A 26,408-nucleotide genomic window follows, 5' to 3' on the forward strand; every position below is an offset into this window, starting at 1 on the left:
AGGATCTGATTGCTACACTTAGCAGGGCCCCAGTATACATGTGGAATGCATGTGAAGGAAGGGATGACTTTTAGCATTGGTTGGGGGGAGAGTTGATGTACCATGCATGCTCACGCTGACACAAGGAAGAAAGGTTGAGGTTTAGAAGGTTTGGAGACTTGTAGACTGTGTAGATGACCCTTTCTTTCCTCACATTTTTATCTGATCTCTTTTCTCACTTCTCTTTCTCTCTGCCCACTCACCACTATATCTTTTCTTCTCTCCTTTTTCACCTTATGCCTGCCTCTCCTCTATTTTCTTTATGCCCCATGAAGCGACTCCCCCAGTAGTAGGAGAGCTCTGGGTAGTTCTAAGGTTAGTATATGCTTACCATTGCTGTATATGGTCCTAATACAGAAACATCTGGAGGCTCCACTGCTGCAGGTCGCGATGGTCTTGTCTTTACTTCTGACCAAGAACTGCTATTGGCCCCTCCATTAACTGTAGCCACTGTAATCCTGTATTCATATGTTTTCCAGGGGCTTAAGTCACTTGTTTGATCCACGTACTCCATGGAATGAGTCTTGAGTAATGTGAACAGTTTATGAATTCCCTCTGTCCCCTTTATCCTTCTTTCAATTGTATAATTGTCTACTATTCCATTTGGGTGAACTGGAGGTCGCCATTTAATGACAACAGAGGTTGGAGTGTGGGAGTAGAGGTCAGGTGGTGGGATATCACTTGGGGCATCTGGCTGGGTTTGCACTAATAAAGACTCTGAAGACAGCGTGCAACCCCCAGATGTGCATCCTTCGAGCTGATACCGGTAGAGAGTGTGTGGGCTCAAATTCAAAAGGTTGTAACTTGAGCTATTTCCTGGAACAGCTGCCCGTAGGCTTCCATTTTGGTAAATATTATAATGAGTAATTATACCGCTTGGTTGCAAAGGATGTTGCCACTTAATTGTTAGTGATCGTGCTTTCACGCTAGAAAATGAGGGTGGGTTTATGTGTCCTGGTCCTGTTAGAAAATAGAAAATAAACCCTTGTTATGAGACATACATTCAATCTATGCATGTGTGCATGTGTATACTATAACATAACGTACATATATATATATATAGATCTATCTATCTATCTATCTATCTATCTATCTATCTATCTATCTATCTATCTATCTATCTATCTCTCTCTCTATCTGGCTGTCTATCTATCTATCTATCTATCTATCCATCTCCATCCACCACCCACTGACATCAATGTGCAGTCCTGGCCGCGTCTCGCAAGGGTAGGCTCTGGGTAGGATTCAAATAATCAAAAGTCTAACTGTGAATGGGAACACATACTGTATATGCAGTTAGCATTTTGTTTTTTAATGTTTGGTGTATTTATGAGCCTTTACTATTGTTTAATAATGGATATGAATGATGACATAATTGAATGGTGAATATTAAATCACTAGTAATGCAGCCTTAAAGGCTCAGTCACACCAGTTTTCAGGCCTTAATGCAGGGAAAGTGAAGTGAAAAAAAACAACAAACAATGACCGAAAAATAGCATTACAAATGATAATAAGAAAATGAACAGAACATTAAACTGAAACATAAAGTGATAAATGGAGGCACAGTGTATTGGTTAAGTTGGCTATGAAAAGATCTTCTTGTGGATGGGATATACATTTAGGTGGAAGAACACTCTTCAGTCTTATACCTAAATTAACTGAGATCTCCTTGCATCTTGCACTAACCTTAGCCGAGACCTCGGAATCCCACCGAATGTAGAAGACTTTATTTAGAATACCCAACATTGTTAAGCTCCACCCAACCTGAAGCGTTTGACAACTGTGTCCTGAACAGAGAATTCTACCAATAATCATTACAAAGTGTTTGATATTTATGCTAAAGATGACACATTATGAACTATAACATACCCAACTTGACACAATTCAATGTGTTTACATTTTGGTAGAACATACCCAAACTCGATATAAATTCATTTCAACCAAGCCTCGAGGATTTCTCACTCTACAGTAAACCCATTGTGTTTGGGATTCTATTAGCAATTCTCGCCCATGGTTTGCAATTTATCCACTCCCTGTTAATATTGTAGGTGATTTTTTATTGGGACTGTGACAGGAGCTGCCGATTTAGCTCTTTCGGCCCCACTGATAAATAAACAACGCGCCGATCTGACCTTTGGGTTAACAGGTTTTTGAAGCGCGCTCCTCTCAGCAGTCTAAAAGATTCAATTACCATAAAGGTTCAAGAGCTTCCATGAATACTGAAAAAGTGCCACCATATGCCTGCCTAGGTGTTGTGGAACGGCAACTACTCCGCGGCCCTCCAGAGATATCCCTTAATTGTAAATAATTTTGCCGCGCGACAATCAAGTCACCTTGAATGCAAAAGCCTCAGTCTGTGGAGGCAAAGTGTTATTTAAGCTTTACTGGGCTGCGTTAAATTCTGCAATTTGAAGGGCTGTTAAGTTTTTCAATTGAAATTTCATTTAAAATGCAGGTGCCTTTTATTATATTGAGGCTTTACTGCTCTCTAGGTACAAGCAGAGAACATGGTGCAATAACACAAGTCTGGCTCAGTCACCGATCAGCGCAACAGCTGTAATTCCAGAACATTTAGCATTCTTATAAACCACATCCCGATAACTAGAAATTGCTACGGCCGATCACGAAAAATACTATAGCCCTCGTTCTGCCCAGAGCAATATTTGACATTTATGTGATTTTTTTTTTCTCCTTTTATTTTTTTTTTTTTTTTTGTGTTTGAGAGCATTAGGTTTTATTACGTATCTTAAAAAAAAAAAGATATACTCACGTTCAGTAATTGTTTAAAATACCTTTAGATTTTTTTTTTTTTTTAGGATTCAAATGTCAAGGGTTTAAAGATAAAAAAAAAATATATATATATTTTCCGGAGAAACACCATGTGTCTGACTTATTCTTGTAATATGTCGATTTAGGCAAATTGAAATTAACAACAGCTATTTTGTGGGGCATTTACTGAGGTTTGATTCTTTAAAGCAGGGACAACAAGCAGACTAGATGGGCTGAGTGGATCTTATCTGCCGCCAAATTCTATGTTTCTGGAAAAGAAAAAAATATATAAATTCCATATACAAAAATGTTAGGATCTTATGATGCCCTTTTATATTGTATTTTTTTTTTGTTAATAAATAAGATTGTTAATTAAATAAATCGCATAGTACTTCAGTGGTCTACTTTATAACAAGTGGAGTAGATCAGAAGGCTGGGCACAGGCCGCAGTGGATCCCTTTGTGTTTGTCATTAGATGTTCATGTGAGATGATAAACATCAAGACTCCGTTCCGAGGGGTTTATTCACTAAAGGGAGAGTTGACAGTAGAGTTATGGTTTTAACTCGCTATTTGTTTATAAAGCGCCAACTTTGGAAGGTTTCTCGGGCAAGTATGCTGAAGTAAACCTGCATAATGTATAATTCAGTATATAAGGAAACTTTGCAGTAGTTTCACTGGCTTTAACTATGCATTATACAGGGCCAGCCAAGCCCTTCCTGCAGCAGAAGCTCGCTGGGGACGATGGAGTTTTTTAACCATAACTCTACTGCAAACTCTCCTGTTAATTGTCCGTTGCGTAATAAACACTCCACACGAAGGAAGCGGTGACATGTGCCCTACATGAAAACGGTGCGGTCAGATGCCATGTCCTGTACCTACGAGACGGTAGTTTGACAGTCTGTGCCCTGTACCCTGGGCGCTTTATTTTTTAAATACTTGAAGGAAAGAGTAGGTGGGTATCCTGGATTGTCCCCAATTATCTGGTACACGAGTCTGAATTTGATTGTACCTCTGCTCCTCCCTGACAAACGAACCATTTTTAGCCTCTGCCGTGACACAGACATTTGAACTAAATTTGCCGATTTTGTTAATTCATGCGAATGTCCTAAAAATAATAGAAAGTCCAAAATTAACAATTGCACACCAATCACCACTTTTTTTTTAGCCCGGTGCCAAGTAGCTGCAACAGCAAATCATATAACATCCAAAAATAGTTACCGGCACTCCAGGGACTTCTTTAAATAATCACTCGAGAAACTGCAGTTTTCTAATCAACGTTTCAGTCTGTTTATTAGACTTTCATCAGGACATATTATTAAAAATAATAGAAATATAGAATCTGATGGAGACGTGACCCATTTGGCCCATATTGTCTGCCTGGTTTTCCCGCTTTAAAGACTTAAAATCATTCCTTGGTCTCGTCTCACACCTGAGATGAGATTTTATTATTCTGACATCAGCGTTCTATTCTAGTGCTTGTTTAATAAATCTGTCCATGGTTTGTCTTTGCAGCTTTCCACCATGACTATAATTGAGCCCTGGAACAGTCCTCTGGATAGGTCCATAATTATCCATTACCATTTACTGTAAGCGCCAGACACTGGGCAATCCGTTTTAAAGTGACGCAGTTTGCCGCTGAAAATATAAGGAATATTTGTATTTGTTTTGAGAGGCCTTAACTCTGGGTTTAGGCCCTGGGTATAAATGAAATAAGATACTAAATACTAGGAAAATATTAATTATTTAGGTGAAGTCATCTAATCCGACATACTTTCCCTGGCTGCGTGAGACTTTACGTCGACAAGGGCCGCTACGATTATGTAAAACGCGCGCAATGAATATAATTAGGGTAGTTAGCTAATACAGGGAAAAGCTCTGAACAAGGGGAACGTTATGTTCACAGCTGTAGCAATCACTTTCTCAAGTAAGAATTCATGGACGAAATGACATGAAAAAGACGGTTATAAAATTTTAATGGAATGATAAAAGGCGAAAGTCAGGCTCTCGGCTGAATTCTTAAAAATTCCTATATATCACAATCAGAACCTTAACCGTAAAATCAATGTGGAATATAACGTATTGTCGACGAGTTCGTCGCTAGAGAGAAGACAACAGGGTATGACGGCTTGAGGTATAAAACGGATCCTATGTCTCCGAAATAATTGTTTGTAAAAGTAATTATTGATAAGGGAGCTGTGCAGGTTCTCCCCCGTCTCCGAAAAGATCTCTGATTCATATTCCAAGACCGATGCGTTCCGTCATTAATAAAAGAAGACTGCTTCATTTCTGCAAATTAAATTATCTTTTATGACAAGCTATTTTGCTCAAGTACTTCAGAAGTCTGTACTTGAAATGAAGGGGAAATAAGCTATAAATATTTTCCGATTATCTGTCTGCTGCTAAATGTACTTATTTACTTTTTCCCGGTCTCTCCTCTTTACTTCTCTCCACATCAATCTGCAAAAATATGTTATTTTTAAGAATCTCATTTATGTACATTTTTACATTTCTCGGAATAACTGTTTCATTATTTCCTTACTCTAAGTACAGTAAAATTTTAATGTTTTTATTATTTTTTTTTTTGCATTGTTATGACATAAAAAATACCAGTGTGGTTTACCAAAAATATATATGAACTTATCGTATCATATATATCCCAAGCTATAATGACTTATGATGTCATCGTTAACTTGGCAGACAACAAATTTATGATTATTTTTTTTCTCCAACATTTTTTTTTTATTTGAAAAGGAATACTTGAGTATCTCCCTTAAGAGACCGTAAACCCCCGCTGCCCAATAGTACGACAGCAGGACATTATGCAAATCATGTAAAATTTTGTTGGGAACATCTAATTGGCATGCTACAAGAAAATATTGAGATACAGGTTTAACAGGTACTACTTTAACACCAAAGGGGAGGGATAACTTAGCGGGGAGGAATAATTATACAAATTCTGATAACCGGAAGTTAAGATGATTGCCCCCCATGGTATACATATAAAGTAAGTTTTAACTACATATGTACATTGCTTAATTTAATCTGTAAGTATCCACACATAGCTTTATTAAGTATGTCACTCAACTCCAAACCTCAAGGGCTACAAAAGGACCAGGAAATCGGTGTATTCTTATCAGAAAAGAGGTTTCATTAATTTTTAACTGAATTTCTTTAATTTTTGAGATGAGATTCCCAAAAATAGTGGAAAATAGTGTGCCCCCTGGTATAGTGAATATAGGGTTTGTGAAAGAGGCAGATCTGGTTTAAAATTTTTCATTCACCTGAATTGTGGCATCTTACAATATGCTTCCTTATGCCTTTTTTTTTTATATTTTTTTATTAATACTTTTAAAAACAAATAGATTTTTTTATTTTATGCATATAATCTGCATTTCATTGTCTCAGTCATAATTCAAAAAGAAACTAAAACAATTATTTTTTGTAAGAAAAAACAATGAATCTTTCTCAGCTGTTTGGAACACTGATAATCTGAAGGATCTTTTCCATACATCTGCTATGGAAACCCATCATTTTCTAACAATGGGTTAGCAACTTTACTGTCTCTTTAAAACATTCTCTGCCAATCGATTTTGGATACTGTTGTAATGCAATTTTTGAGACATAATATCCCTTTTTTCTGCTCGTCCTTGTTGTATAAACCTGTTTTACAGTCCATATCTAATCTCCTACTCCCCGTTTTCCCTAGAGCATATAGAAATTGCCTATAAAAATCTTCAGAATGATAGCTTGAAAGTTAAACTTTATTTGTAGTAAAATAGTATAAAAAGTTCCAAAACAAGATGGATTTGACATTTGTTGGTCGATCACTGCTTAACAGCCATCTTTAAAAGAAATAGATAAAAATAAACTTATATGTGCCTACTTAGTGATATACTATAGACAGAATAATATGTTGGGAGCACAAATGACTACTTTAGAAATGGGTGGAATGAGTTTTTATTGTTCTGTAAACTCCTAATGCCCTTGGCTGGATCATTGGTATCTCATGTTGCCCAAAAGCTACACAAAACACCACCTAAATGTATTATTTGTAAATGTTACCATTAGTAACTTAAATTGGGCAGGTGGTTACTTGAATAAAAGTAATGTAAATCTCTAAGGGACATTTTAATTTGTATTTCCCAAATTTTTCTAGAAAAATTAAGATGTTAAGATGCTCCTAAACTATTTAATTGTCAGATATTTAAAGAACGGACGACGCTGTGTTCCTCACCTCTATTAACATTTAATTAACGGGTTGGTTTCTTTTTTCTTGATCAGTTTTAAGGCAATTTTCAATTCTGCGTCTACAGTATAGAATTTCACCCATTGGCTTCCCTACCTATTGAAAAATAAATCAGGACACTGATACCTCCTTATATTGGAGGGCATGGGCCTGTATTTTTTTTACTTTTTTTTCTTTCTTTTTTTTTATAGTTTTCTTGTTTTTTTCTATTTTTTTTTTATTTTTAAAGGCTTTAAGAAAAGCCATGCCTTAATAAACTAAGAGAGGTTAAGAAATACACTCTTTTTTTCTCTCTATAGTCAGGATTTTGTTACTCTTGAATAGTAGATTAGTGGGGATACTGGAAATATTGGCATAATCTATTTAATAACCTATAGAACCCATACCCTTCCTCTTTACTATCAGGCCAGCATGTTTTCTTAGAATCGTCACATACACATAAAACTATAATTTTTTTACCCAATTCATAACAAGTATCATATATATTCAAAAAGTGAAATCAACAATACATCTTGAATGTATACTTACTATCTTCTTCAGTAAACATAACAGTCCAGTTGCTATTGGTACCGCCATACTTATTAAATGCACCAATTCTTAGATGATATGCTGTAAATGGCTGGAGATCTTTAACAGTATATGTAAAGGAGGCCGTGGGTCCAGTATATAAGCTACAAAGAGCAATGAAAATATAGTTGAGTATGCGTATTCATAGTATAAGTACATCTGTGATTAAATGGTTAAAAAATTCTTCATGAGCATAAAATATAGCGATGTATACAGTAATGTCAGTCGGCATAGGCAGAAATCTGGTTTTATCCCATTTTGTTCCGCCATTGTTGTCAGTCATGTGATATGTTGGGTGACTTTCCTGGCTCAATCGCCACACTGAGCTGATGCTTTATGGCAATGCTAATGGAGTCCCTTCTTACATAGACTCTCATTGGTCAAATGAATTGGACACTGGATGTCCAGATTAAGACTGAGCCATTCTATTGTATGATAAGGAGTCGGCGTGTTTGTCTAGTAGACTGAGTTCAGATAACAGATCGAGAACTCATACAAAAGGCTAATAAGCAGCTACCCAAAAACATTATATTATTATTATTACATTATATTGTAAGCTCGTTTGAGCAGGGCCCTCCTCACCTGTTGTCTCTGTTAGTCAACTTATGTTACATACTACTTGTTATGTCCTGTCTACCCATTGTACAGCGCTACGGAATTTGATGGCGCTATATAAAACAATAAATAATAATAATATTACGCAACAGTAATTTATCAAAACATATTTTTTCATTGAAGACTAGTAATAAAAATGATGGGCGATCCTCTTTAACTTATACATATGTTGTGGTTAGTTACAGTTGAGTTGAAGCAAAATGCATAGACTTGCATATGCTTACTCTGTGATTTCATCGGTGGCATCCGTAGCCCTCATCTGGAGCCGGTACCGGGGGAAGCCAGGAGCGTTATTACGGACTGGTGTAGACCAGACAACCTGAAGACTGGTTGGAGTGCCAGCTGAAACCCTCGGAGGCAGGACGCCATCTGGAGCTGTCGACAAAAAATCCACGGATGAATTAGAGCAGAGAAATCTATGGTGAACATATGTTGGATAAAATTGAAATGCTCCATATACTGGAAAAACTTCTCCTCGGGATCAACAGCAATGTTAATATGGACCATTTAATTTAATGTTATATCGCTGCTGAACTACTTCTCTATTCAGTCTTATTTGAACATTAGCACATGGCTAACAGGGTTAAAATAACATAAAAACGTATGCTTACCTATAGCGATGATTTTTATTTTTTCATGCAGATAAACTGTACTTTTCTGGTACATTACATTTAAATGTAGCGTTTTAGTGCAAAAAAAAAAAAAGAAACCGGTAAATATATGGTGTGTTTTATGCATCTTCTGGAAAAAAAATGAGGAAGAATACTTCTATTTTCCTTCTTTTATTATAATTTTGATACATATTACCATTTCTAAATATTTGATTACTTAGAGAAAACATAGGGTCTTAATGCATGGGAATGTAATACTCCGAGGGCAATGGATTTAACGTATAAAATATTATGGGGGGGAAAAAGGTTCCCTCATATGCAAATATGGAAAATATTTCAATATAAATTTGTGAATTTCAATATTTGTTTTCCGATATTTTTTCCTGTGCTGAAAATGAAGAAATAATTCAGATTTGATATGTGTTTTCTAGATTATAGAGGAAAATTGTTCATGATCTTTTCACGATTTGCAAAATTTTAACATTTACGCATTAACTGAAAAAAAGCAATATAGGAGACAAACCAAAGCCTCTGGTGGCTGCAGAAAGCGGCAGAGGGTCCAAACAGCGGTCCAAACATAAGAGATTGTTTAGACATTATCCATCTATCCAGCCCTGCGTCTATATATGTGTATATATCAAGTTCAGCCTGTGGTATGAAATACTGTGCGTGTATCTATATAAATGTATATTTATTTATATATATATATATATATATACATACATATAATAAAAGCTGCACATTGCTAAAAATTATATCTATTTTTTAACCTATAAAACCAAAATACAGTTGTAAACATCATATTATATTCAGAAGCCACGGCCAATTAGCTTTTTAACTGATGATATATGGCTACGAGCCTAATAAGCCGAAGGCTGGTTATGGATGAAGAAATATTGTGTCTAACAGCAGCTTTAAATAATAACGAGAATTATGTTTTTTCTATGAAACAACATAAACCATATTGTAGTATTTTTTTTTTTTTTTACTTTAGTTCCTTTAAATCGCTTGCTGGTAAAATCCTTTTCTTTTTTATTTTATTTTATTTATTTATTTATTTTTTACTATACTTCACGGATGCTCTTTACCAAGCACAGACAATTCCTGCCGTGGTTTCCCTTGAGAAAGAAGGAATGAGCTACTGACATATACTGTGTTTGAACTCTGTATATTCCGGATTATTAATTCTCTATCTCTGGTGTGCATGAAATATTATCCACACACAATTCCTTTGAGTAAAAGTTGAAGCGTTTTTTGCATCAAGCAGAGCGGATACCCACAGAATTCCGCTCTATCAGCGCGGAATGAAGAGCGACGATGAGGAATGAGAGACTACACAGAGTAGCCATCACGGATGTACTTGAAGGATGCAGATAGGAGGCAGCCTATGAATACACATAGAGTAAATGCCATGAGAATATGTACTCATGATAAACTAGGCCATTGTGACATCTCTTCTTTGAAAGTTTAATACAGGAATCAGTGGTGAAATTGAGTTTCGCCAACTAATAATTCAGAGTTCTTGCTACATATTGTTACCCAGGTTCTACTATACATTTCTCAGAAGGGTTTCGCCGCCACTGATTTGGCTTTATAATTACATGACTAGGGATGGGGAAATGGCAAAAGAAATATAACAGCAATATTTTGCTCATTCTTACTAGCACATATTCGCAGTAAACATTTTTTATTTTGCGATTTTTAGGGCATTTTGCTCTGGCTGTTTTTTTCTGTGTAAATATTTGCTCTTCATACTTTTTCAACAAAGACCTTTCTGCAATATGTTGAAAGTTTGTAGCATACGGGATAAAGGTTAAATCATTTTTATATTTTAGCATATCAAGGATGAGTTAATTATTAGGGTATTATTTCACATTATAGACTTATATTGATGATACGTGTATCTTCAGGTTAAGCCCACCAAATATTAGTTTTCTTTTTGCCCGACAGGACAATAAACCATCTCGGTGGTACAATGGTACAGTGCCCAGAAATCAGGACTGTCCCAACAAAAAATGAGCTGGTTGTGACGTTTGTTAGTAAACTGCCTCTTACAAAATGTTCCAACATGGCGGTCCTTATACATATTTGTTCTTCTAGGAACCTGAAACAATCACTCATCTCCATTTTTCAGTATGGCTGCTAAATCAAAAATAACCATTACCCCTAAAGGAAAATCTTCACCTAAAACATATTGCTTAAGATTCCGTTTAAAGCCAAGCCTTCCTTTCAATTGTGTCTATTTTTTAGCATGCGGTATGTAGCAAGTCATTAAAAACTGTGCTTCTCGGGCCAGGTCTTTAGGACCACCGTAGTTCTTGGGCTTAAGGATTTACTCAGTTGTATTCTGATCAGGTTGTAAATAAAGCCGGGATTATTACTGCCTTTCAAGAGTCGTTTAAGAATAAGTATTAAGAATTTAGAATAATAAATGACTTCTCTTATTGGTTGTATCCTTACCTAGTCCTTACCCAGTCTCACTTTATTGGTGAACATTGTTTTTTTTTTCTGGACAAAAACTAAGCTTGAATCTAAAATGATACCAGATAATGCTTAAATGTGTCTAAAGATATTAAGCTGATATTTGGGTAAAATCCAGCATTGTCTTCCCAAAGAGGCCTCCCCATCTTATATTATCTTGCTTTTGTACATTGTTGGGGAGAACGATGTATAATTACTGTTAAGAACAATACTTTATTTCATAGATTACACAAAACTGACTTGAGTATAATGAAGATTCACTATTCCTTGCTGGTAATGAATGAAAAATAAGGCAGCTATGTTTTTTACCCAGAGGGTACTGACAGAACACGTTTTTATAGTAGTCGGAGGTTGTATTATCTTTTTATGTCTTGGCCGCATTCAACGGTCTTACTTTAACCTTCCAGAAACATGGTGGATATGGTGAATAAATAGTTTATCTGTGTAGTTTTAGTATAACTACTTAACTTTGTACAAAACTGTAAGTGATGTTGCCATGGCTTTAGGACAGAAAATTATTGACAAAAGATTTAAACTCCAAGATTATAATACTTAACATTCAGCTAAAGACTGCGAGATAACAGAAAATAAATAACATAAATGCAACCACTTAGAAACATAATAAAACAATTATCTGGTATGTTAAGCAAATAAACCTTAGCAGAGCTCTAATTGTATTATTTCCTCTGGAGCTTTTATCACATAAAACAACGCAAATGTTTAAGAAACGTTTTAATGGCATTAATAGCGCCTACTCATAAGCTTCCGGGACCTCAAAGGTCTCCCCTTGACTGCTTGGTACATATAGTGAGTAGTGCAGTAGTCCAGCAAAGCTCTGGTCAAAGTATCAGGTGAGACGTTTTCTAATTTGCAAAGATCAATGCTGTTAGTCGACTCTTGGACACTGGAGATGCCTTACGAGGGTCAATGGATCACAGAAAAGTGAGCGTTATGTGAGCAGTAGAAGAACACGGTGTCAGTGGTTTGGGAATACGTGAGGAGTCTGAGGACACTTGACCTGAATGTACTGACTGAAGACCTAACCTCATGATTCAATTCATATAGAAGCAGAAGAAGGCCCTTGCCACCATGTAACTCATCTTTTATTAATCAAAGAATAAAAACACACGAAGACTCTTTTCACGTGGGTGTCAGGCAATCCTGAGTGATATTTTTCACCGGACGTCTCTTCAAGAGGCCTGTGCCCTTCAAACAATTCATACATAAGGTGAAGTTGTAAGGTGATCTTTGACTATACAGTAGGGAAGGTCGGCTTGGGACCAAGGTCATTTTATAGAAAGAAAGAAAATAATGGAAAATACTTTCATTTGGACGTTGAGGGAAGTGGTTAAATCTTGTGGTACATGATGCAAGAGAAAAAGTACCTTTATTTTCAATGGCACCTCAATGGGAATGTATTTCACCTCATCCCAACAGCGACTCGATGTGGCAGAATGGTATTGACGAGCCATGATGGGGAGCATGTCAAAATATTAGTAATTGTAACAAAGCATATTATGTTATGCTGCCGTACGTCTCCTCTTCTTTCAGTATTATCCTTATTTCTCTTTTAAAAAATATTTGTATGGAAATTTTAAAAAAAAATCTGTCTTAATCGCTGGTGGGTGTTGGTGGTGTTTCAGGATTCCTAAAAAATCAGGCAATCAAATTTTGATTTCCTTGAAAAAAAAATAATATCTATGTGCAAATTTGAAAGACATGTTTTTAATATATACCAAGAAATAGATGGATGGAAAAGCATACATTGCATACATGAGAAACATATCAGATAGATAGATAGACAGAGATATAGATATATCTAATAGACTTGTGCATTCGGATTCAAATGAATTACAAATTTCTGAATTTTGAAAAATTCAGCGATTCGTACGAAGCCCGGAAATTTGTGGGTCCACATTCACTCACACACTCATTCTTATTCACTCTCTCTCTCACGCTCTCTAAATGTTTCCCTTCCTTCTCTGCCGACCACTGCTGACCACTTCCGCATCTTCTTCTGAATCTTCACCCTTCTCTTCTCTCTTCTCTATCTTCAATCTTCAATCCTTAATCTGCTATCTTCTTTCGTCATCCTTATAACCCAGCTGCAATTTACGCCAAAATGGTGGCACTGCTGTGATGGCTATTATGCCCTCTGTTTACATGAGGGCAAAATGACGGTGATTACATGACGTCCTCTACCCCGATTGGAGGATCAGGGAGATGACGTCATCGCAAGCACCACCATATTGCCCTTAGTTCACCGGAGGCCAAAATGTCTGCGCTTCCAGTGACGTCCCCTACTCCGACTGGAACGAATGGGCCAAAAACTATTTTTTTGTTTTTTGCACATTTGCACATGTCTTATATCTAATCTTCAAGAACACTTGCTTTGTTTATAGAAAATGTCTATTTCTAGGTTTTTTTTTACCACAACCTAGGTAAACAGATTTATTTAAACAAGTACTTCTACTTTGCTTTGCATATCTTGATGCTATGATTTTTTCAGCGAGGATGAAAAAAATACATAACCATACTGGTCTTAAAGAAGATGGAATCTACAGTCCAAGTTGATACCTTGTATTGGGTCAACATAGAAGAAGAGGTAAAGCCCCATAAGCTTTTGGGAACAATAAAAGCTATCGACTTCAGCTATAGACTTTTTATTCAACAAGCAATAATCTCAGAGGTAGTGGAACATCTTGTACATCATCTAGTTCCAAACCTATTCAACAGAAAAGCCTTCCTTTCTATAACAATAAGCAACATTAATAATTTAATATGCCCTATGCTCTCAGATCCTGGTAGAATGTATTACACAACATAAAACTGGCTAATATTTCATTTTTTTTTCATTTTTTTTTATAATACAAAGTAGAATGTAATTCAAAGGGAAAAAAAGATACCATCATAACTTGTAAATGGCCACTTTGTGGATATTACAGAAAAAAAAACATTCCTTTGACTATAGCCAGGCAGGGAAAAAATCATGAGCGTTTTCCTCATGTGTTTGCCTTAAGAAAGCTCAAAAGAGAGTTCTTAAAGAAATTTTTTTTTTCTAAATAAGCCACATGAGAATACGCAGTCGTGTTGGAATAGCAGAATTTTGCTCCAGGCTTGAATAGTTTAGTTTGAAACGGGGAACATAAATGTGTACATCTCCGCTTAGAAGGATTCCACATTTTTAGCAATTTGCACGTATTTTTGTAGATATAAAAAAGTCAGAAATAATTATATAAGGTTTATTTTTCGCTAAACGGGATTACTCCTTTTACATATACTATATACCATTGGAAACATGGCAGTATGATAGCCTATTACGGTACATTTGATATATCTAATCCTTTTAATTATAAGAAAAAGAGGAAAATTTTTACCTTTTTTTTCGCATGAAAGGATATGGGGACAGTCTTAAATTTACTTCTTGATTATTGTTAAAGGAAAAGTTGATCTTGCTATCCATGTATCTGATTTTCTTACCAAACTTGGGCATTCTGTTTAAAAACACTATGACCAAATGGGGAAAACATGACAATAACGATCGGCAAGCACTTTTTTCTTTAAATTTTAGAAAGCACACTGGAACACAGTTAAATTATTCGAGAAGAACCCAGGGGACTTTGGTTGTTTGAACTTTCTTGGACCTATAACTGAGCACTTTAGCTTAAACTTCAACATTCTATTTGGACACAACATAGTACATCTTCATCGCTATGTATCGTGGTACCAGCAGCATCTTTGTAATGTATATAATAAAGCATTTTGTATTATAATAACATTTATGAATTTGAGGTTTTATTAGCATTACTAATATATATATATATATATATATAATAAAGCTGCAATAAAATGTTTGTTTTCTATAATCATCGTAAGCATCTTCACTAATTTCAAATTGGTTCTTTTTGGTTCTTATGATTTCATGTTAGTTCTTTGATGCCGTTTCAGAAAAAGAGTTCAGTTCACCTTAAAAAAGAAAAAAAAAGAAAAAAAAAAGCTTCAAGTCTTGAGGCAAAATGAAGTGTATTTAAAATTTATATACTGGAGAATGCCTTTGTTTTGAACTTGAAAAACATGGAAACTTTGCTACTTTCCATGCCTTCCGACTCTATCCTCATTTGTTCTTCTGCGTTTTGCTGATTATTATGCAACAATGCCTTCAACTTGTGGTTCTATTATTTAACTCCATGCACAGTCATGGCTGACCCTTTCTGATCAATTGCCAATCCATACAGGTTTGACAGATAAAAGAGCCAATTAGATTTAAGCAAATTAAGGGACATCACCAATGTCAACTACTCATTAAAGGGATAGAGAGTTCCGTGCATACCAAATACAGACAATATACCCTGCCCCATTAATAGTAAAACTACCAACGACGGTACTATCTCAAGCCATCTTCGGGGTAAAGGTCAGGCGCAACTTAATGTTTGTGGTCTAACATTCTTAGTATCTGGATTACATTACTGTGCTGTGCAGGGAAATTCTCATTTAAAACCTTCTAACCACGTAAAGATTTTAACCAATTTAGTATTTAATATATTAGGATATTTAAAATTATATTAAAAAAATTCTAGTGCCACATTACATATTATTTAGAAGGTTAAGCAATATATTCTTTAGAATATCAAAGGATCTATAATATGATATTTTCGAATTCCTTTTATCGGGGCTGGACTGTTGATGACAGGGAGACTGCCACTTTAAGGCCACTGGCCACCTGCCGCTAGAATACTTGCCTGGTGTGCCAAAGCCAGATAGATGGCGAGTCCGGGCCTGCCTTTTATTATCATTGTGATTATACTTTTTATATATATGTATATATATTCTGAATTTATACGGACAATGTCATCAAATTATTCGTTATGCACTAGTTTGAAGTGAATCTGACATTCTTGCACCTCAAAGCTTCAGTCAATATATTAATCAAATTTGGTTATAAATTGAAAATTATATTTTTTAATAAGTGTAATGGTTATGCAGATACTAACTTTAAACGTAAGGGACTTTTTTCCCTCAACAGAGCTAATTTCAGAGGGATCTGAGACAAAAGTTGCTTTAACGTACGGTTAAGCGTGTAATGTACATTTGTCCTTGTGTACAGGCACGTGTCACATCCGCATTCATCTACTTATGCACATACCCCATGGATTTACTAAATATGTCTCTTGCATTTTGTGTCTTTCTCTTGTTTCTCTAATCAAAGATTACAGTTGAGAAATAGGGGTATTTTTTCCTGAAAGAAGTTTTCCCCTTTGAAGTCCAGGCGAGGTATGGAGATAGTCTGTGTGTTTACCCCAGAGTCTTCGCTGCTTACCTGGACCTCTGGGTCACCTTTCTCTATCTCTTGGCAGGGGACTAGTGTTTGGCCACGTCCCCTCCTACCCTCAGCTACCTGGGGCTAGCATCACCCCTCCTGTGGCTAGCAATGCCTCCCTGCGTGGCTAGTTCCAGCTAGTCCCATCCCACACAAAGCCAGTGCATCAGAATAGGGCGAGATCCGGGTGACCTACCAAGGTGTGTTCCCAGGTATGCAATCTCTGCTATAAAGAACTCAATGCACATTTGTTAATCATTTTAGATCTATAGAATAAAATTCGGTTACATTTAGTCTTTCATAGCTTAATTTTTATTCTTCCTTTGAACACACATCTTTTCATCACATAGCAACTAGATGATTTTTAATGTAAAAATGACCTGCAAATAAGACCCTAGGGGATTTTTTGGGGCTCCGAGATGCCGCTTCTTAAATTCAGGGGCTATTTGTATCAAAATGTTAAAATGATGATACAGAGGAAAACTGTGCATGAATAATAAGCGTTACATTTGTCTGAATAATTTCTCATCCATAGTAATGCGCCCTGATTCACTTATTATTCATCCTGATAAAGATCATATTGGAACAGAAATCGGCAATGAACATTTTTATTAATAAAGCTTAGTGAAATTGTAATTCTACTTAAGAACACCTATTCATATCAATGCCACATGGTTTTCTGCATGATTATACGTCTAAATGATGATCATATGCACTCAGGTCATTAAGTAAAGGAAAGCATGGACTAAAAACCTATCTAACTAATGGCGTATGCCATTAAACCATCGCGGGGTCATAAAAAAAAATATAAAAGTAATTTTAAAAGCAGAGTGTTTATTAATTGTAATAAACAGCAACGTGAAAAAGTGACAGTTGCCATTTCTATCGAGGCAAAGCAGAATATAATGTATATTTTATCTACAATTATTTTAGTGTTATTAAGTAACTGAACACTTTCCAATAATGCTGCCAAAAGTGTGATATACAGGAGGCTAGAATTGAGCCAAACGCAATAAAATCAGGAATGATATACAGAAATATAGAAATTAGACGGGAAAAAATGGGAAGGCATTAGTTTCCACGTGCAGAAAATGAATGGTATAATGTATATACAATAGCAATACTGTCTTAACCGTTTGTAGTCCACTTTTGACACCAAAATTTTGCATGCTGCTGCATAATGGGGAAAGAGAAATGTGAAAGCTAATACGTACAATATATAAAATACGGTGCACTATATAGATAACAAAGGTACAATTTGGTTGGGGGTTTGCAAAAGAGTCGCGATCTCAACTCACATCTAACTCAATACTCAAAAAGAAGCTGCGTTCAAGTTTATGTAAGTGAATACAAGTTGAAAATGTGTGAGCTGTAGTCCAGTTAAACTACCTAAAAAATGAATAAATATAAAAAATTAAGTTCTTCTGGATCCCCTATTAACCAGCAAGTTCCCACTGGTTTTTATGCAGGGGGTAGGCAGGGCCGGCCCTACCATGGAGCAGAGTGGGGCAATTGCTCCAGGCGGCACTTTTGAAGGGGCGCCGAGTGGTTTTCGCTTACCAAGTTGTCAGTACCCGCTCGGCGCCCCTCTATCTCCTCTGCGAGCCCTCTAGCTCGGTCTCGGTACCTGTACTTTTAACTTTATACACACATATGTTCTCTATTGCTACTTTTGGTGTATAGTATATATTGTTAAAAAGTGTACATACCACCAGGAGGCAGAGTTATAAGGATTGCGTCGCTGATCAGGTATCCTTGACTATTGGAGGCATTTATGCGGATGCTGTAATCGGAAAAGGGAACCAGACCAGCAATAAAAATCCATTTGTTACTATCTTGACTGCGATGCAAGACTTTGGTGGAATTAACAACACCACAAATTTCATTTCCTGTTGGTGGAAAAAACAAGGAAATGTGAAATTATTTGTTAGCATTTAGTAAATCAAATCAGAAAAATACTGCATTCAGCTTGTCTACCTTGAAACTGTGTGCATCCCCCTCTCGCAATTTGCTGTCTCCCATATTCTTCACCCTTATGTCCTCTTTCTCTTGCTGCTCCCCTTCTCTCTCCCTAGCACCTTTACCCACACTGCCACTTGCATGTTTTCACGTTCCTCTAACCAACCCATTATTTGAGGTTAAAAAGTAGAGTGTTCAGGGCTATGACATCATCCACCAGGTATTTCCATCAACAGACTCCACACAGCTCCCGAGCCAACGCATATTGGACGCCATTTTGATATTGGTCTTTTGTTAAGAATGTTGCCACAAAAGACACCCTAATGCATTAAACCATGGCAGCTGGACATGAAGTTTGAAACCCATAATTAAATATCAGGTTGAACAGTAGCAAGCATTGGTTAGTGATGTCATAACATGGCGCTTCCAACTTTACCAAGCCACCAACTGTTCCTGTTCATGGCCCCAAATGGTACTGATGCTCATGAGTCTGATTACTCCCTAAGGGACAGGAGTAGGAATGATAAGTGGTTAAAGAAGTAGATGGGGTCCTAAGGCAAGGAGCAATTGGGGGTAAAACCGCCAGTTGATTTATCTCTGTTCTGTTCCTAATCAGGTATAAGTATAAATGCAGGCCACGTTGGTATTTTGTAGAAGTATTTAAAGTTGTTTTGAATTGTTGCAAATATTCCCATGATTATTGCACTCACAACTTTACTCTATAACTATAAAAACTGTGAAAAGTTTAACAGATACATTTTATCACATTGTAACCAGTTACCATTTGATGTGTATCGCAGGCCGCGACTCACCACTTTCATCCTGACATAGTGCCAACTTTAAAATTAATATATGAAGGTCAAACAGGAGCCGCATGTCAGCGATTCTGAGTGATTTGGGATCACCCGTGGGAGATTCCTCCATATTTCTTTTTTCATTCAACCTTAATAAAGTTTTTCCATCTATGACTACAACTACTGGGTATAATATTTCTACATCTGGATAATTATGAGTAGGCGAAAAAATTTTATTTATGCCTTTTTTTGGGTTCAACTTCTGTCTGGTTACAGGAAGAGAGGGGTTCCTGGCCCCAAATGGTACTGATGCCTGATGCATCAATTATGTTTTAGCCTGGGATCTGCCTTGCACTTTAATGTGCACTCCAAACAGGAAAGAACTGATAAAAGGCCAACAGTTAATAAAAATATGTATTAGCAGCTGTCAGGTCGATACACGCATTAGCAAGTATATGAATATAGCATGTGGTCATGCGTATCCAGCTGGTGGCCATACGAGCCACAATAAGGGTATGAGCGAGACACAGCGTGACCCCTGTTTTGTTTTTGTTTTTTTAAAAAGAAACTCACTAGGGTGGGACCTTCTCAGGCATAGTTAAAGTGTTTTAATTCACTTCAAATAACATCAGTGATTAAATAGGATTACAGTCGACCGACCTTAGCTCAGAAGCTGAGCGGATGTTTATATATAGGCATCAAATGCAATGGAAATATATTTGAAGTGAATAAATTCAATAAACATTATGAAGAGCAACCCTACTTTTTCAAGAGGACCTTGGCCAATGCGTAAAAGTCGTGGAACGGGCATTGGGGAAACCAGGCAAAGGCCCGCTAGGTCCTTGCCTAATGGCGTTTCCCACCTTCCGTTTTGCCCCTGATGTGACCATGCCAGTGCTTTAATGTCCAGCTGCTGGCTGCATACACACAGCCACACACTGCACAAGTGTAAGCATGTAGAGTGTCACGTGTAGCAGCAAGTGACCATGCGTCTGTTTTATTGGTCGCCGACCTTAAAGTGCCAGGCAGATTATAAACCCCAGTATGTCCCTGGTGCATTCATAAAAACAGTATGAAGGTAATATTTCAGCTCAAACCACAACTCATTAAGGTTATAAACATGCTGTATATGCTAAGTGAAAAATTTAAAACTTGTGTGTTATAATGTGTTAATAAACCAGTTAGTATTTGACTTTTTTTTTTACTGCACATAATGTGATTCTGGTGAAGAATTTGAAAAGTGGTCTTATCACCATAGCAACCAATGGAATACTCCTACTGATTGAACAATACCATTGGTAGCTATGGTGATAAGACCACTTTTCTAATTCTTCACCAGAATCACATTATGTGCAGTAAAAAAAAAAAGTCAAATACTAACTGGTTTATTAACAAATTATAACACACAAGTTTTACATTTTTCACTTAGCATATACAGCATGTCAATGAAGATCATCTTCTTTCTTAATTGGTGTTCATGATTCACTTTATCCATATGCGATTTTGCCCTCTCTAGAGAAATGAAGTGACGACGAGCAGAGAGACGAGCGATCGGCTGAGATCCATAATCAAATATCTAGATTGATTATGTCACTTGCACTCGTATTGATTTCAATTGGAGTGGCTGACCTGGGAGAATAATAAAAATGTATGGAGAACTGATTTATGTGAACAAAATAAATTCTTTTGTGACTGGTAATCCAACTTAGATCGAGGCATCTCTTCTAGAACCAAAAAACACTGCACAAAGGAGAAAAAGAATATAATAGAAAATCCAAACTAGTTTAGTTTAATAAGGTACGAACTATTTTTTTTCAGATAAATGCTGAAAATATAGTATATTTATTTATTCCATATATATTTTTACCTCTATGATCTATATCAGACCTTAGAGTATCTCCCCTTGAATTCTATTTATTAAATTGATCATGTAATAAAATTTACTGTTACAATGTTTGCCAAAATGCAGGCCTGGCTTATCTGTTTTGCTAGTTTTTCCATCTTTCTCCTAAAAATCCGTGTTTCTCTGTGGTAAAAAAATAAATAAAAAATTATTATTCATTAACCAAGTATTTCCTTAACATGAAAAAAAAAAGCTATAGGGAAGCCAAACGAGGGGAGGCTCAATAAGTCACCCACGAATACCCCACCCATTTCCAGCTGTGCCCCACCCCTTTTTTGTATGTACCCCCCATATCTGAATATTACAGTAACCCGAATACTTTGTACTTACATTCCCCGATGATAAAAAAAACCAAAACACCTGAAAAAATAGCACTGTACCAACAGTATATAAAATGTTTTGTAAAATTTCTAGTAAAGTAAATCACACCGGTTATGTGCATGTTGAATGCTATCTTTTCATTCTTACGATTTTACTTCAATCTCATGCCATTTATTTGTCAACATCCAGTGAAGTTCCTGAGTATTATACACTTTAATACAGATGTCACGACCTTCAATTTTCTTTCATCTCCGTAGATGATGTTACTGAACAATTCCTCTACAAGACTGTCAACATCGAGATAAATGTGAAGATTTCAGATGAAAGAATCCAGAACAAGTGGTTTTCCATTTTATTTACTTTCATAATCACATCTGAACTGTGCTGAGCAAACAGATTTCTTTTAGCCGTCGATGGGTTGTCTACAACTCTTATCATGCTCAGCCCATAATAGAAAATATGGTTAGCAAAACAAACAAAAAAATACAGAATGGGGGAGCACACAACCTAAAATGCATAAAAGGTGCTAGAATCAGAGGTGTAACTAGAAACCACAGAATGAGTGTGTGTTAGTGAATATGAGTAAGTGTGTATGTTAGCATGTGTAACTTTGAGTAAGTTTGTTTACATATGTATGCTAGGGTCAGTAGCGTACCTAGTGGGGGGCGGGCGGTCCGCACCGGGTGCCGCTCATCAGAGGGGTGCCAACTTGCCGGCACCCGGCACCCCTCCAGAGACGGACAGTAATGTCCGCCGCTGGAGGAGAGGGCTCGCAAGGGAGCGGTATCTGTTAAAGACCTCCGGCTCCCTTAAGTGATTTTAAACCAGTTCCACCGGCTTAAAATCACTCGAGGGGGCTGAAGGTCTGTTAAAGACCTCCGATATCGCTCCCTCGCGATCCGCGCGGCAACTGCTGCTGTGCGCCGGGGTTTGTTGTCAGATCCCGGGGCACAACACTGAAGCAGCGCCCACCGCCGTCCGTGCCCTCTGACCCGGAAGAAGACAGAAGAAGAGGAGCGAAGAGGAAGAAAAGGAGCTGACTGCTGTAAGAAGAAAAGAGGAAAGGTAGGAAATCATTCAGTGAGAGTGACAGTGAGAGTGGATTGGTATGTGTGGAATCTGTGGATTGGTATGTGTGGATTGGTGTATGTGTGGATTGGTATATGTGTGGATTGGTGTATGTGTGGATTGGTGTATGTGTGGATTGGTATGTGTGGATTGGTATGTGTGGAATCTGTGGATTGGTAAATGTGGATTGGTATGTGTGGAATCTGTGGATTGGTATGTGTGGATTGGTATGTGTGGAATCTGTGGATTGGTAAATGTGGATTGGTAAATGTGGATTGGTATGTGTGGATTGGTATGTGTGGATTGGTAAGTGTGGATTGGTATGTGTGGAATCTGTGGATTGGTATGTGTGGAATCTGTGGATTGGTATGTGTGGAATCTGTGGATTGGTATGTGTGTATTGGTATGTGTGGATTGGTAAGTGTGGATTGGTAAGTGTGTGAGAGTGATGGGTGTTATGCTGTACCATTTCCAATGTCTTTTTCATTATATAGGTATGCTCTAAAGTACATCATAACTCCCATCACTCTATGCTGTTCCATACAGTGGCAGAGCTGGGAGACAGAGGCCTTGCACCCCCACCGCAGGACTCCTGAAAGGTAAGTGAACTTCAAAGGGGGGAGAGGGTAGATAGGGAGAAGGGAATGAGACGGGGGGATAGGGGGTAGATAGGGAGAAGGGAATGAGAAGGGGTAGATAGGGCAGAAGGGGGTGAGAATGGGTAGATAGGGAGAAAGGAGGGTAGCAAGAATATTGAAATAAAGAGTCAGAATGAGAGAGCGAAAATTAATGGATTAATGTGTGGATGAAATTGTGTGAATGAGTGAGAGAATTAATGAATTTGTGAGAATGCATCAATGAATATGTGTAAATAATTTGTGTGAAACAATAAATGATTGTGTGAATGATTAGTGAGTAACTGTAAAAGTGTTTGTGTTAATCATAAGTGTATAGTTGATTTGTCAAAAAGGCAAAGATGGTATAAGCAGGGTGTTTATGGAACAAAAATGGCACAGGCAGGGTGTTTATGGGACAAAGATGGCACAGGTAGCGTGTTTATGGGACAAAGATGGCGTACACTCGGCTGTTTGGGAACAATGCTGACTCATGCTGGGCTGTTTGGGGGCAAAGATGGCACGTCCTATGTGTGTGTAATTTGGGTGCTGGTCAGGTTCTATGTGGGCAATGTGGGCGCCGGGTTTTTTTTGGAGGGTTATTAAAGAAAGCACTATTATATGTTCAGTAAATGTTATTTATACGTGTTTATTTTACTTAGAAGTTATTAATTTATTTTTTCAGATTTCTTGTTGTTTACAATTGACATACAGTTTACAAATTGTGCAATAAATATTCTTGCCAACATAATTTTGTAGATGTCTTTAAATTTGGGGGGGGGGTGCCACTTACAGGATCCGCCCCGGGTGCCAAATACTCTAGGTACGCCCCTGGCTAGGGTGCATGTTGAGGGTGGGGCAATGATAGCACTGACAAGCTGTTTGGGGAACAACTATAGCATAGATAAGCACTTTGGGGGTTAGGATGGCACTAACAAGCTGATTGAGGGCAGAGGTGGTACTCACAATGTGTTTGGGGCAAATGTGGCACTCAGAGCACTTTTGGTAGTATATTAGACTTCATAGCAAAAGGCTAAATGTCTGTAATGACACAAGGTCAACACAGACAGACAGAATGTTTATGAAAACATGAAAAACTACAACCCCTCCTGAAATGTTCTCACAAGTTACAAAACCAGAAAATTGTGAGGGTTCATAAATAGGATATATACACAACAAGGGTTCAATTCATGTTGAACAAAATGGTTCAACAAACTTGACTGGTAAAAAAATAAATAATTAACCACGTTAAAAAGGAGGAAAGCCATGAGGTTAGCCACCCTTTGGAATCATTTCTTAACTAGATTTGTATAATATTTTATATTATTATCAGGTCTAGGTTATCAGTGTCTAGGAATCAATTTACAAGCACTTGCATGGTCCCGTGCAAAGTTGCACATGGAAACTAGAAACTTTTAATGGCAAGGTATCAACAGCAATTTGTAAATACGTGTAGGGTAACTCACAGATTCGCACTTCAAATTACACCACCATTCAAAAGATTGGGGTTCCTTAGCTGTTTTCTAGCTGTAACATAATTACAGAAGGGTTTTCTAATGATCAATTAGCCTTTTTAAGCTTAAATATGGATTACCAAACAGTGTGCCATTGGAACACAGGAGTGATGGGAGTGATAAAGGGCCATTGGAACACAGGAGTGATGGGAGTGATAAAGGGCCATTGGAACACAGGAGTGATGGGCGTGATAAAGGGCCTCTGTATGCCTATGAAGACATTCCATTAAAAATATTTTCTTTCAAGAACAAGGACATTTCTAAGTGACCCCAAACTTTTGCACGGTGGTGTATATGCAAGTCTGTTTTTCTGAAGCTGCAAGCGCTCACATCCGCACAATCTTGGCCCCTTGTCAGTAAACGCGTGGTTGCTGGTTGGATGTACATGGATGAACGTTAGGCTTTTACTGTGTGCAGCTATACAGCTGGAGCGGAAATATTAGTAAGTAGGGGGCCCCATTGGACCAATGTGAGATTGGCTGAAGGCGAAAATGATGTCTGTTGGCTCAACCGGCACAACCGGGTGTAAGTGAGACTGGCCAAAATATACAGTGGTGTCTTTTGGCACAACTGGCCTGAACTGAACGTGGTTTGGGTGTATGTAAGACTTGCCGAAGGCGACGGTGGTGTCTGTTGGCAAAACTAGTGTGCAAGATGGTCAGTGCAGGCCTAAACCGGATCATAAGTATAAAGAGATATAAGCAACAACAAGACAGGTCAGGAGAGAACATCCAAGGTCAATACTGGATCAGTAGTATGAAGACAAAACAGAATCCAGTACAGGACAGAGGAAGAACACTTTGGATCCAAAGGATCTGAGCAATCCAGAGGTCAAACCAGAAGACTGGTAAAGAAAGCAACAATGACTCACCAAAACAGAATGACTGATACATAACCAAGAGCTCCGGTATACCTGAGCAGCTGCTACGTGGGGATTTATACCCAGGGAAACCATGGCCAACACGTGCACCTTCAGCCCCTCTTTCGTTACCAGTTACATCAGCCACATCCCCAAAATCTCACCGCGCACACTCGCTGCCCCCGCCTGTTGACAGGATATGTGTGACCAGCTCTGCGGGAAACGACCTTGCGCTCATGGCCTCCCCTGGATGCCCCCAGCCAGGTACCACTCTGTGCCCGAGCTGGGGAGCGCGGAGGGCACATCCATTGTGGGACACGGCCCTCAAGTTCATCACACACGCATGTAAATATGTAGGCTCTTTGCTTTATTATGGCAGTTATTGCAATGTATTATAAATACGTTGTACTTTGACTTTGTTCTCTTGACAATATTTTTTTTTATTTTTTTTTTTTTTTCTTGAGCTGCAACCTCTCCCTCAGTCAGATCTTCTACTCGTACAACACTTACCTGATGTACCAATTAGCAAACTCGGATGCTAACATGAAAGAAATCATCTCATTTTTTTTTTCTAAGGTCCGGCTTTCCCACAATTAAAATATGCAGAGACTCTATTCTTTATTACCACCAGGAGATAAATGACTGGTTTTTCTTGCTGAAGAATATATAATGGTTAAAAAGTCACTTTTTTCTTCTAGCGCTACATAAATCACAGAACTAGTCAATATTT

At 37.5% G+C, this 26,408-nt stretch overlaps 1 protein-coding gene across 1 annotated transcript in view; it reads right to left on the reverse strand.

Annotated features, from left to right (window-relative positions):
• Nucleotides 1-26,408, reverse strand: part of LOC149274819 (usherin-like) — a 287,860-nt gene that overhangs the window by 104,749 nt on the left and 156,703 nt on the right. Inside the window, exons 37-40 of the mRNA XM_089505229.1 lie at nucleotides 18,356-18,547; nucleotides 8,462-8,612; nucleotides 7,584-7,726; nucleotides 371-999 (exon numbers count right to left, since the gene is read on the reverse strand). Coding sequence (XP_089361355.1) covers nucleotides 371-999; nucleotides 7,584-7,726; nucleotides 8,462-8,612; nucleotides 18,356-18,547 — 1,115 coding nt within the window. The remainder of the gene's footprint in view (nucleotides 1-370; nucleotides 1,000-7,583; nucleotides 7,727-8,461; nucleotides 8,613-18,355; nucleotides 18,548-26,408) is intronic.

This window comes from Sceloporus occidentalis, unplaced genomic scaffold (assembly GCF_023333645.1).
Source record: "Sceloporus occidentalis isolate IW3139 unplaced genomic scaffold, rSceOcc1.0.p SCAF_319, whole genome shotgun sequence".
NCBI lineage: Eukaryota > Metazoa > Chordata > Lepidosauria > Squamata > Phrynosomatidae > Sceloporus > Sceloporus occidentalis.